The 13416-nt window shown below is 66.6% G+C and overlaps 2 protein-coding genes across 2 annotated transcripts; one reads left to right on the forward strand and one right to left on the reverse strand.

The window, feature by feature from the left end:
- Nucleotides 1-991: 991 nt before the first annotated feature.
- On the forward strand, nt 992-2837 carry LOC141737176 (uncharacterized; the record flags this gene model as incomplete). Its single annotated transcript, XM_074571818.1, has 3 exons — nt 992-1498; nt 1723-1880; nt 2790-2837. Coding segments are annotated over 3 exons (713 nt in total), but the record flags the coding sequence as incomplete, so codon positions are not given.
- Nucleotides 1662-11630, reverse strand: LOC141737177 (large neutral amino acids transporter small subunit 2-like; the record flags this gene model as incomplete). Its single annotated transcript, XM_074571819.1, is given in 14 exon segments — nt 1662-1779; nt 2702-3091; nt 3683-3860; nt 3976-4125; nt 4232-4328; nt 5593-5696; nt 5781-5904; nt 6010-6163; nt 7491-7616; nt 7838-7885; nt 7888-7988; nt 9754-9958; nt 11067-11320; nt 11412-11630. Coding segments are annotated over 13 exon segments (1873 nt in total), but the record flags the coding sequence as incomplete, so codon positions are not given.
- Between the last annotated feature and the right edge of the window lie 1786 nt (nt 11631-13416).

The raw sequence follows: 13416 nt of genomic DNA on the forward strand, positions 1-13416 counted from the left end.
CGATTTTTTACCCCAAATCCCCTCACAACCCCCCTCAAACTCTCTCAAAACGCGATTTTCACCTCAAATCCCCCTCAAACTCCCCCCCAAACGTGATTTTTACCTCAAATCCCCTCACAACCCCCCTCAAACTCCCCCAAACCGGCATTTTTACCCCTAATCTCCTCACAAACTCCCGAAACCACGATTTTTTACCCCAAATCCCCTCACAACCCCCCTCAAACGCCCCCGAACCAGCATTTTTACCCCAGATCTCCTCACAAACTCCCGAAACCGCGATTTTTTACCCCAAATCCTCTCGCAACCCCCCTCAAACTCTCCCAAAACGCGATTTTCACCTCAAATCCTCCTCAAACTCCCCCCCAAACGTGATTTTTACCCCAAATCCCCCCACAACCCCCCCTCAAACTCCCCCAAACCGGCATTTTTACCCCAAATCCCCTCACGAAACCTCCTCACGCTCCCCCAAACCCCGTTTCCCCCCACATCCCCTCGCAAACTCCCCCCAAAGGCCATTTTCACCCCAAATCCTCTCACGAACTCCCTCCAAAACCGCGATTTGCGCCTCAAATCCCCTCACGGACCCCCCTCACGCTCCCCCAAATCCCCTCACAACCCCCTCCCCAAAACCCCCCATTTCCCCCCCCCGCGCCGTTTTTACCCCAAACCCGCCACTTTCACCTCAAACCCCCTCCTCTGCGGGGGTCTCATACACCCCCCCCCCCCCCCCAACAACACCCCCCTCGGCGCATGCGCCCGCCTCCCCCCGGCCGTTGGCGGGAAACCGTGAGGGAAGGGGGGGGGGGAGAGCGCGGCCGCCATGGCGCATGCGCCGCCATTAACCGCCTTCCCCCCCCCCTCCCCACACACACAACCACCATTTTCCCTTCCCTTCCCCTTCTCCTCCGCCCGCCCTCCCGCCGGTTACCCCTCGCAGCCGCTTGACCAGGGCGCTCTTCTGCCCGCTCTTGGCCAACCCCCGCTGCTCCAGGGCCGCCTTCAGGTCGGCGACGCGGAGCAGATGGAGCGGCCGCCCGTCCAGAGTCACCTCCTCCCCGTCCGCCATCTTGGTGTGGCGCCGATCGGGCCCCAGCGCCCGCCCCGCCCCGCCGGCGCTTCGGCAACTTCCGGAAACTCTTCGGCTACTTCCGGAGGGGGCGATCGGCAACTTCCGCCGCCCTTCGGCGCTCTCCGCCCCCCCTTCGCCTCTTTTCGGCTGTTTCCGCCTCCCCTCGGCTGTTTCCGCCCCTTCTTCGCCTCTTCCCGTCACTTTTCGGCTATTTCCGCCTCCCCCTCGGGTGTTTCCGCCTCCCTTCGCCTCTCTCCACCCCTCCTTCGGTTGCTTCCGGTCTTTCCGTGACTCTTCGGATCTTTCCGCCTCCCCCTCGGCTCTTTCCGCCTCTCTTTCGGTTATTTCCGCCCAGTTTCGGCTCCTTCCGCCCCCCCCCCCCGACCCGGAAGCAGCCCCGGCTCTTCCCGGAGAAGGCCGCGGACCGCGGTGAGAACCGCTGGGGGGGGGTGTGGGGGGGTGTGTGTGTGTGTGTTATGTCGGACCCAACCCCCCCCCGAAATGGGTTTATTGACCCAAAACCCCCCCAAACAGGGGCTGGGTTTCGCGCAGGTCCCCCCCCCGCCCCCCCCCCCCCCAGGAACGGGCTGGGTCACGTGGGATTTCCGTGTTTATTTCCGTAAAAACCCCCCCAAAAACGCGTCTTTTGGCAGCCCCCGAACCCGCCTCCACTGACGCCGAACCGGCCCCGCCCCCCGGTGACGTCACGCCTAAAAAAAAAAGAAAGGGGGTGGGGGAGGGGCGTGTCCCCCCACCCCCACCCCAAAAAGGGGGACCCCGGAGTCCAGGCGCTGGGGGGGGGGGGGGGGGTGTCGGGTGTCTCCGGGCCCCACGGATCTGTGGGGAGAGAGGAGGGGGGTCAGGGGACGTGGGGCGGGATGGGGGCTATGGGGCAGAGCTATGGGGCGGGATGGCGGCTATGGGGCGGGATGGGGGGGCTGTGGGGCAGAGCTACAGGGCGGGATGGGGGCTATGGGGCAGGATGGGGGCTATGGGGCAGAGCTATGGGGCGGGATGGCAGCTATGGGGCGGGATGGCGGGCTGTGGGGCAGAGCTACAGGGCGGGATGGCGGCTATGGGGCAGGATGGGGGCTATGGGGCAGAGCTATGGGGCGGGATGGGGGCTATGGGGCGGGATGGAGGGCTGTGGGGCAGAGCTACAGGGCGGGATGGGGGCTATGGGGCAGGATGGGGGCTATGGGGCAGAGCTATGGGGCGGGATGGGGGGCTGTGGGGCAGAGCTACAGGGCGGGATGGGGGCTATGGGGCAGGATGGTGGGCTGTGGGGCACAGCTACGGGGCGGGATGGGGGGCTGTGGGGCAGAGCTATGGGGCGGGATGGGGGCTATAGGGCAGGATGGGGGGCCGTGGGGCAGGCCAAGTGGGATGTGGGGAAGGTTGGGGGCTGTGGGGCAGGTTGGGGGCTGTGGGGCAGTCTATGCAGCGGGAATGGGGGCCACAGGGCAAGATGTGGGGCAGGACAGAGCTATGGGGCAGGACAGAGCTATGGGGTGGAGCTATGGGTCAGGATGGGGGGCTATGGGGTGGGATGTGGCTCTATAGGGCAAGATTCGGATCTATGGGGTGGGATGTAGGTCAGGCTATGGGGCGGGATGTGGGGCAGGCTCTTACCTTGGGGCGGGGGAGGTGCCGCGGTGGGCGGGGCCATGCGGTGGGGGGCGGGGCTCCCGCGGGAGCCCCGCCCCCCACCCCCCTTCAGTGGGGCAGAGGCGCTGTGGGGCAGCCCCACGGCAAGGGCTGGGCTTAAGGCACGCTTGGGGGGCAGCGCTATGGGGCAGGGGTAAGGCACCGTGTGGGGCTGCCCCACGGGGCTCAGGTGTGGGGCAGGGAGGGGCACGTGCGAGCGCCGTGGGGCTGGGGGGGGGGGGTGGAGGGGGGGGTGTGGGGCTCAGTTGTGGGGCTGGGAGGTGAGGGGCTGCTGCTGGTCGCCGTGGGGCGCGGAGGCGTCGCTGTGGGGGTAGACCACCAGGCACAGGCACTGCCCGAAGCGCGTCAGGGCCGCTGTGGGGAGGGGGGGGGCCCTGTGACCCACGGCTGCCCCACAGCGCCCCCGAAGTACCCCCCCCCCCAAGACCCCCAAAGTGCCCCCCAAAACCGCAGCCCCGCCCAAAAATGGCACCAGTCACGGTGGCCCCGCCCCCCCCGTGTCCCCTCTGCCCCACATCTCCCCAGAGCGCCCCACATCACCCCTCAATGGCCCCCAAACCCCCTCAAACTGCCCCCCAACCCCCCCAAAACTGCCCCCCAACCCCCGCCATGGCCCCACTCCCAGTACCCCACCGCCCCCCAAGTGCCCCCCTGCCCCACATCTCCCCACATGACCCCGTCAGGCACCCTCCCGCCGCCCCCAAACCGCCCCCAAACCCCCCAGAAGTGACCTCCGAGACCCCCAAACCCCCCTCCGACACCCCCCCGCTGCCCCCTAAGTGTCCCCCCCGCCCCACATCTCCTCCCCCCTGCCCCCATCTCCCCACAGCACCCCCAAATGGGACCCCCTCAACCACCCCCCCCCTCCAAACACCCCAGAACCGCCCCCAAAATTGCTCCCAAACCCCGCCCCCCCGTCCCGCCCCACGTCTCCCCGGCTCTGACCCACGGCGCGGCGCAGGGCGGGGGGCCGGGCGCCCCCCCGCAGGACCAGCAGGTAGAGGGGGGCGCCGGTGGCGGTGATGGCCAACCCGATGCCGCAGACCAGGGGTTCCGACCAGAGGGCGGCCACCAGCATGGCCGCCCACAGCAGCAGGTACAGGCCCGGCACCACCAGCGGCACCTGGGCGGGGCAGGGGGGGGGGGGGACACACCCGCTGAGGGCCACGCCCAAAGGGAGGGGGGAGGGAGGGGGGAGCTGGGGTGACACGGGGTTTGAGGGGGGGGGGGTGTCTCACCCGGATGGGCCGCGGCAGGCGGGGCTGGCGCCAGCGCAGCACCAGGAGCCCGGCCACGGTGACGCCGTACCAGAGGTGGTTGACGAAACCCACGTAATTAATGAGGGTGTAAATGTCCCCCGTCACCAGCATCAGCAGCGTCGACACGCACTGGAATGAATGAATGAATGAATGAATGAATGGGGAGGGGCGGGGCTTAGGATGAGGCCACGCCCCCCCACCTCTCAGGCCCCGCCCCCGCCCCGCCCCCACTCACGGTGAGCAGCAGGGCGGGCACCGGGGTGCGTCGCTCCAGGTGGATCATGGCCAGCAGCGCCGGCAGGTGCCCCTCGCGCGCCCCCGCGTAGAACAGCCTGCGGGCGGGGCCCTGACGTCAGCGGGGGGGGAGGGGAGGGGGGGCGGGGAGAGGGAAAGGGGGTGACGCACCCGCACCCCCCCAAAAACAGGGATGAATGGGAGGGGGCGGGGCTTAAGGGAGGGGCGGGGTTTAGTGGGGCAGGTTGGAAGGGGGCGGGGCTTAAGGAAAGGGGAGGGGCCTCGGGGGTGGGGGCGGGGCTTAAGGGGACTTGGGAAGGGGGCGTGGCTTAAGGAAAGGGCCCGGGGGGCGTGGCTTAAGGAAAGGGGCGTGGCTTAAGGAAAGGGCCTGGGGGAGGGGGCGTGGCTTAAGGAAAGGGGCTGGTGAGTGGGTGTGCCTTGCAGAAAGGGGCGTGGCTTAAGGAAAGGGGGCCTCAGGGGAGGGGCGTGGCTTAAGGAAAGGGGGCGTGGCTTAAGGAAAGGGGGCGTGGCTTAAGGAAAGGAGAGGGAGCTCTGGGGAGGGGGTGTGGCTTAAGGAACAGGGAGGGGCCTCGGGGGTGGGGGCGTGGCTTAAGGGGACTTGGGAAGGGGGCGTGGCTTAAGGAAAGGGCCTCAGGGGAGGGGGCGTGGCTTAAGGAAAGGGGCGTGGCTTAAGGAAAGGGGCGTGGCTTAAGGAAAGGGGCGTGGCTTAAGGAAAGGGGCTTCGGGGAGGGGGCGTGGCTTAAGGAAAGGGGGTGTGGCTTAAGGAAAGGGCCTGGGGAGGGGGCGTGGCTTAAGGAAAGGGGGCGTGGCTTAAGGAAAGGGGAGGGACCTCTGGGAAGGGGGCGTGGCTTAAGGAAAGGGCCTCGGGGGGCGTGGCTTAAGGAAAGGGGGCGTGGCTTAAGGAAAGGGCCTGGGGAGGGAGCATTACTCAAGGAAAGGGGGCGTGGCTTAAGGAAAGGGCCTGGGGAGGGAGCATTACTCAAGGAAAGGGGGCGTGGCTTAAAGGGGAGGGGCCTCGGGGAGGGGGCGTGGCTTAAGGGGACTCGGGGAGGGGGCGTGGCTTAAGGGGACTCGGGGAGGGGGCATGGCTTAAGGAATGGGCGGGGCTTAATGGCGGGGCGGGGGCTTGTTCTCCTGGGTGGGGGCGTGGCCAGCTCCTCCCCGTGGGCGGGGCTCCCCCAAAGGGGGCGGGGCGTGGCCGCAGCCCTCCCCAGCTCCTTAAAGGGGCAGCTCCTTCAAAGTTGCCCTGTGATGTCACACGGAGGCGTGGCGCTGTGACGTCACTGGCCGGGGCGGGGGGGGGGGGGGGGGGGGGGCGGACACGACACGTCGCGCACTCACCGGGAGCAGGTGAAGAGGGAGCCGTTGACGCCGCCGAAGGTGGAGAGGGCGACAGCCAGGGGCATCACCCAGGCCATGACGCCCAGCACCTTCTCCCCGAAGGTCTGGGGGGGGGGGGGCGGGGTTAAGGGCTGGGCGTGGCCACGGCGGGGGGAGGGGGAGGGGAGGGGGGGGGGGCGTTGCCTCACCACGGCCACGGCGTTGGAGGCCAGCAGCTCCTCGGGGGACATGGCGGTGACGTAAGCCACGTTGGCCATGACGTAGAGGATGGTGACGAGGGGGATGGAGATGACGATGGCCCGCGGCAGGTTCCTGAGGGGGAAGGGGGGGGGGGGGGGGGGGTGACACACCGGCACAAAAAGGGCCCCCCCCACCCCCCAAAAACCACCACCCCCCCCCCCCCCAAAAACCACCCACCGGGAGGGGTCAACCAGCTCCTCGGTGACGTAGTTGAGGAAGTTCCAGCCGCCGTAGGCGAAGGAGCCCTGGAGAAAGGCCATTGCCACCCCCCCCGCCGTGGGGGGCTCCCAGAAGGAGAAGGCCTGGGGGGGGGCCAGCCAGTAGTGCTCACCTGGGGGGGGAGGGGGGGGGGGCGCGGGGGGGTCAGTGGGGGGGGGGGACCTGGGGGGGTTTGGAGGGGATGCAAAAGGGTAATTAGAGGGGGGCTGGGCGCAATTAAAGGGGCTGTGGGGGGGGGGGTGAGGGTAATTAGGGGGGCCCTAGAGGTAATTAGAGGGGATGGGGGAGGGCTAGGGGCAGTTGGGGGGCTGGGGGGGGGCTTACAGGCAATTAGAGGGGGCCTGCAGGTAATTAAGGGGGTCCTGGCAGTAATTAGAGGGGGTTTGGAGGGGCTGGGGGGTAATTGAGGGGGTCCTAGGGGCAATTAGAGGGGACGGGGGGGGGGGGGGGGGGGGGCTGGGGGTAATTAGAGAGGATGGGGGGGCTCTCTGGGTAATTAGAGGGGATGTGGGGGGGGGCTGGGGGCAATTAGAGGGGATGGGGGGAGGGGCCCTAAGGGCAATTAGGGGGGACATGGGGGGGGCCCTAGGGGCAATTAGGGGGGACATGGGGGGGGCTGAGGGTAATTAGAGGGGATGGGGGGGCCCTAGGGGCAATTAGAGGGGACGTGGGGGGCCTGGGGGCAATTAGAGGGGACATAGGGGGGCGCTAGGGGCAATTAGAGGGGACATGGGGGGGCCCTAGGGGCAATTAGGGGGGACGGGGGGGGCCCTAGGGGCAATTAGGGGGACATGGGGGGGGCTGGGGGCAATTAGAGAGGATGGGGGCCCTGGGGGCAATTAGAGGGGACATGGGGGGGGCCCTAGAGCTAATTAGAAGGGATGGGGATGGGGTGGGGGCTGGGGGCAATTAGAGGGGACGGGGGGGGGGGGGGGGGCTGGGGGCAATTAGAGGGACGGGGGGGGGGGGGGCTGGGGGCAATTAGAGGGGACGGGGGGGGGCTGGGGGCAATTAGAGGGGACGGGGGGGCTGGGGGCAATTAGAGGGGACGGGGGGGGCTGGGGGCAATTAGAGGGGACATGGCGGGGGGCTGGGGGCAATTAGAGGGGACATGGCGGGGGCTGGGGGCAATTAGAGGGGACATGGCGGGGGCTGGGGGCAATTAGAGGGGACATGGCGGGGCGGGGGCTGGGGGCAATTAGAGGGGACATGGCGGGGGCTGGGGGCAATTACAGGTGGCCCAGGGGCAATTAGAGGGGATGTGGGGGGGGGGCGGGTCTTAGGGCTAATTAAAGGGGCCCTAGGAGTAATTAAAAAAGGGGGGGGGGGGGGCTAGGGGTAATTAGAGGGGGCCCAGGGGCTCCCAGAGCCCACGGGGGGTGGGGTGGGGGTGGGTGGGGAGGGGGTGTGTCCGTGTCCCCCGTCCCCCCCCAGCTGACCTTTGCCGATGAGGACGATGCCGGTGAGGATGATGAGGGCCAGGGCCAGCAGCTTGCCGGCGGTGAAGGCGTCCTGCACCCGGGTGGCCCAGCGCACGCTGGTGCAGTTCACCCACGTCAGCAGCACTTGGGGGGGGGGGGGCCAGAAAAAGAGAGGGGGGGGGGGTCACAACCCTGGCACCCCGCTTCACCCCCCCCCCCCCCCCCCAGGTCCCCTTTTAGGGGCAGTTTTGGGGGGGGGGGGGGCATCCCCTGCGTCCCCTTTTGGAGGGGGTTTGGGGGGCCGGGGACCCACGGACCCCCCCCCTCCGTTTTTGGGGTGCGTGTCCCCCCCCCCGTCAACTCACGCAGGCAGGCGGCCGCCAGCAGGCGCAGGGGGGGCTCCGGGGGGCGCAGGAGGGGTAGAGGGGCTGCAGGACGTAGTTGGCGAAGGTGAGGGCGATGACGGCCTGGTTGGTGGGGTAAATCACCAGCACCGAGATCCACAGCCGCAGGAACCTGCCGGGGGGCAGCCCCATAGCTCTGAGCCCTGCCCCACACATCCCCGCCCTGCCCCACACATCCCCTTCCCCCCCCCCCCCCCCAGATCAACCCCGGAGACGGCGGGTGACCCGGGTTGGATGGTCACCAGCTCGGCGTAGCCAACCCCTGTCCCCTCTCTGCCCCATAGATCCCACCCCGTAGGTCCCTGCCCCACAGATTCTGCCCCATAGATCCCCACCCGGCCCCATAGATCTCCTCCCTGCCCCATAGATCCCCTCTCTGCCCCACAGATCAACCCTGGAGACTGGGGGTGACCGGGGTTGGACGGTCACCAGCTCGGCATAGCCTGCCACTGTCACCTCTCTGCCCCATAGATCCCACCCCAATGGTCCCCGCCCCATAGATTCTGCCCCATAGATCCCCACACAGCCCCATAGATCAACCCCGGAGACGGGGGGTGACCCAGGTTGGACGGTCACCCAGCTCGTCATAGCCTGCCGCTGTCACCTCTCTGCCCCATAGATCCCACCCCCGAATGTCCCCACCCCATAGATCCCCTCCCTGCCCCATAGATCCCCACTTCACCCCATAGATCAACCCCGGAGACGGGGGGTGACCCGGGTTGGACGGTCACCAGCTCGGCATAGCCTGCCGCTGTCACCTCTCTGCCCATAGATCCCACCCCGAATGTCCCCGCCCCATAGATCCCCTCCCTGCCCCATAGATCCCCACTTCACCCCATAGATCAACCCCGGAGATGGGGGTGACCCAGGTTGGACGGTCACCAGCTCGGCATAGCCTGCCACTGTCACCTCTCTGCCCCATAGATCCCACCCCGAATGTCCCCACCCCATAGATCCCCTCCCTGCCCCATAGATCCCCACGCAGCCCCATAGATCAACCCCGGAGATGGGGGGTGACCCAGGTTGGACGGTCACCAGCTCAGCATAGCCTGCCGCTGTCACCTCTCTGCCCCATAGATCCCACCCCGAAGGTCCCCGCCCCATAGATTCTGCCCCATAGATCCCCACTTCACCCCATAGATCAACCCCGGAGATGGGGGGTGACCCAGGTTGGACGGTCACCAGCTCAGCATAGCCTGCCGCTGTCACCTCTCTGCCCCATAGATCCCACCCCGAAGGTCCCCGCCCCATAGATTCTGCCCCATAGATCCCCACGCAGCCCCATAGATCAACCCCGGAGATGGGGGGTGACCCAGGTTGGACGGTCACCAGCTTGGCATAGCCTGCCACTGTCACCTCTCTGCCCCATAGATCCCACCCCGAAGGTCCCCGCCCCATAGATTCTGCCCCATAGATCCCCACTTCACCCCATAGATCAACCCCGGAGACGGGGGGTGACCCGGGTTGGACGGTCACCAGCTCGGCATAGCCTGCCGCTGTCACCTCTCTGCCCCATAGATCCCACCCCGAATGTCCCTGCCCCATAGATCCCCTCCCTGCCCCATAGATCCACCCCAGAGACGGGGGGTGACCCGGGTTGGACAGCCACCAGCTCAGCATAGCCAACCCCTGTCCCCTCTCTGCCCCATAGATCCCACCCTGCCCCCCAGCCCCATAGATCCCACCCCGCAGCTCCCAGCCCCATAGCTCCTAGCCCCACAGACACCCCCCCCCCAGCCCCACAGATCACCCCACAGCTCCCCCTGAAGACACGGGTGACCCGGGTTGGACGGCCGCCACCTCGGCGTAGCCGAGCCCCGGCCCCTCCCTGCCCCCCGGCCCCCAGCCCCCCCGGCCCCCAGCCCCACGGCGCTCACCCTGTCAGCCCCCCGAAGATGTGGGTGACGTAGGCGTAGTCCCCCCCGGCGTAGGGCAGGGCCACCCCCAGCTCGGCGTAGCACAGGGCCCCCAGCCCGGTGGCCGCCCCGGTGGCCGCCCAGACCACCAGGGCCAGCCCCACGCTGCCCGCCCGGCCCAGCACCCCCTTGGGCGACACGAAGATCCCCGACCCGATGATGTTGCCTGCGCGGGATGACGTCATCGCGTCAGTGATGTCATCGGTGACGCCGGGGGGGGGGGGGGGGCAGGGCCTGGAGCAGGACCCCCCCCCCCCCCAGCACCCCTTTGGGTGACACAAAGATCCCCCCGACCCCGCGGTGTCCCCTGTCGACAGCGACGCCGTCATCGTCACGGTGACATCACCGCGCCCGTGACATCACACCGGTGACGTCACAGTGAGGGGGCGGGGCCTGGAGGAGGTGTGTTGTCCTGTCCCCCCCCCAAAACCCTGTCCCTCTCCCCCAGCGCCCCCTTGGGCAACAGGGAGACCCCCGCCCCCACGCCCTTCCCTGGCGGAGGGGACAACGATGACGGCGTCGTGCCCGTGACGTCACCGGTGATGTCACAACGAAGGGGGGGGGCGGGGCCAGGGGGAGGGCCCACCCCTCACCGCCACCCCCCCACCACCCCCTCCCCGGGGTGTGGGGCGGACTCTGACCCGTCCCCGACCCTGTCCCTTGTCCCCAACCCCGTCCCGTCACCCCCCCGTCCCTCGTGTCCCCCCGAGTGACCCCGGGGGGGGGCATTCCAAAAGATTTAGGGGCAACTGGGGGGGGCATTAGGGGACTTGGGGGGGGGGGGGGGGTTGGGGGCATTTACAGGCATCCACGGGGGACCTGGGAGGAATTTGGGGCGATTTAGGGGCATTTCGGGGGCAGTCGGGGAAATTTGGGAGCAAACCGGGGGGGGTTGGGGGGGCAACTGGGGAGAGGCGGGGGGGGGGGATTTTCGGGGGATTTGGGGGCACTTGGGGCCATTTGCAGGCACTTTAGGGAGATTGGGGGGGGGGGGGGGGCAATTTGGCGTGAACTGGGGGGCCTGGGGGCGATTTTTAGGGCACGTGGGGGGGAGTTTGGGCCGGGGGGGGGGGGGCTGGGGACACCCGCCGGCGTCTGAGGGGGGCAATTTGCTGCAGTTGGGGGGATTAAGGGGGCAATTTGGGGGGATTTAGGGGCACTTGGGGGGCATTTCCAGGCGTTTTGGGGGGGGGGGGAGGGGAGGGGGGTAATTTGCTGGGGTTGGGGGGGGGGGAGGTGGGTTTTGGGGGAAAGCGGGCGGTTTGGGGACTCACCCACGATGATGCCGCAGGCGCTGAGCAGCCCGATCTCCTTCTTCAAGGCCACGCCGCCATCGTCCCCCCCCTTTCCTCCTCCTCCTCCTCCATCTTCCTCCTGGGGGGGCTGCCCTTTCTCCCCCCCCGCTGCCGGGCCTCCTCCGCCGCCATCTTCCTCTTGATTTTGGGGGGGTCCGGGGGCTTTTCGGGGCGGCGCGAGGGGTGAGTCTCCTCCCCCGGGCCGAGGGGGGGCTCCTTGGGGTTTCGGGGGGCTGAGAAACAGAGAAAGTGGGGGGGGGGGGGGGAACACAACACGTTTTAGTGTCTGAAGGTGGTGGCGGGGGGGGGGTTCCCCCAAAATACCTGGTGGGCGAGCGCTTCAGGTGGCTTCTGGTCCCCCCCTTTCTCCTTGCCGGCGACCTTCGGTCTCCCCGCGCCGGCCCCGGGGGCTGATAACGGGGAACGGACTTTCCCCCCCCGCCCCAGGGGGAAGGAGGAGGAGGAGGAGGAAGGAGGGAAGGAGGAAAGGGGAGGGGGGGGGGGGGGGGGGAAAGGCACGTGGGGAGCACCCCCCCCACCCCCCTTCAAATGGCTGGATGGGTCCCCCCCCGAGAGGCACCGGGGCCCCAGAGCCCCCCTCGGGGACCCCCCGATTCCCTCGCATCCCCCCCACGGCCCCCCTGTTTCCTCCCTGGTTTACATCCATTTCCTCCCCAGCCCCCCCGTTTCCCCCCCCGCCCCTCATCTCCCCTCAGGTCCCCCCCATTTCACCCCCCCCAGCCCCCATTTCCCCTCAGGGCCCCCCCATTTCCCCCATATGCCCCTTCACGCACCCGCATTTCCCCTCACATCCCCCCCCCCGCCCCCATTTCCCTTATTTCCCCCTACGCCCCCCCCGTAACCCCCCCCTCCAGCCCCCCGTTATCCTCATTTCCCCCGTTTCCCCTCACACCCCCCCTCGAGGCCCAGTTCCCCTCCATTATCCCCCGGTCCCCCCCCAATTCCCCCTATACCCCTCAAAACCCCCCCCAATTCCCCCCGTAACCTCTCAAAACCCCCCATTTCCCCCCATAACCCCTCAAAAAAACCCATTTCCCCCATAACCCCTCAAACCCCCCATTTCCCCCCATAATCCCTCAAAAAAAAAAACCCCATTTTCCCCATAACCCTTCAAAAGCCCCCATTTCCCCCGTAACCTCTCAAAAAAAAACCCCATTTCGCTCCGTAACCCCTCAAAAAAAGACCCATTTCCCCCCATAACCCCTCAAACCCCCCCATTTCCCCCCATAACCCCTCAAACCCCCCCATTTCCCCCCCATAACCCCTCAAACCCCCCCATTTCCCCCATAACCCCTGAAAAAAAACCCATTTCCCCCATAACCCCTGAAAAAAAAAACCCATTTCCCCCCATAACCCCTGAAAAAAAACCCATTTCCCCCCATAACCCTCAAACCACCCCATTTCCCCCCATAACCCCTCAAACCCCCCCATTTCCCCCCATAACCCCTCAAATCCCCATTTCCCCCCATAACCCCTCAAACCCCCCATTTCCCTCCCATAACCCCTCAAATCCCCCATTTCCCCCCATAACCCCTCAAACCCCCCCATTTCCCTCCCATAACCCCTCAAACCCCCCCATTTCCCCCATAACCCCTCAAACCCCCCCATTTCCCCCATAACCCCTCAAAAACCCCCATTTCCCCCCTATAACCCTCAAACTCCCCCATTTCCCCCCATAACCCCGCAAAAAAAAAACATTTCCCCCCATAACCCCGCAAAAAAAAACCCATTTCCCCCCATAACCCTTCAAAAGCCCCCCATTTCCCCCCATAACCCCTCAAAAAAACCCCCCATTTTCCCCCATAACCCCCTCAAAAAACCCTCCATTTCCCCCATAACCCCTCATACCCCCCATAACCCCTCAAACCCCCCATTTCCCTCCTATAACCCCTCAAACCCCCCATTTCCCCCATAACCCCTCAAAAAAAACCCCCATTTCCCCCCATAACACCTCAAAAAAAAAAACCATTTCCCCCATATAACCCCCCAAAGCCCCCCATTTCCCCCGTAACCCTCAAACCCCCCCATTTCCCCCCATAACCCCTCAAAAAAAACCCCATTTCCCCATATAACCCCCCAAAAGCCCCCCATTTCCCCCATAACCCCTCAAAAACCCCCCATTTCCCCCTATAACCCCTCAAACTCCCCCATTTCCCCCCATAACCCCCCAAAAAAAAAAACATTTCCCCCATAACTCTTCAAAAGCCCCCCCTTTCCCCCCATAACCCTTGAAAACCCCCCATTTTCCCCCATAAACCCTTCAAAAGCCCCCCGTTTCCCCCATAACCTTCAAAAGCCCCCCATTTTC

The sequence above is a fragment of the Larus michahellis genome, unplaced genomic scaffold, assembly GCF_964199755.1.
Source record: "Larus michahellis unplaced genomic scaffold, bLarMic1.1 SCAFFOLD_581, whole genome shotgun sequence".
Lineage (NCBI taxonomy): Eukaryota > Metazoa > Chordata > Aves > Charadriiformes > Laridae > Larus > Larus michahellis.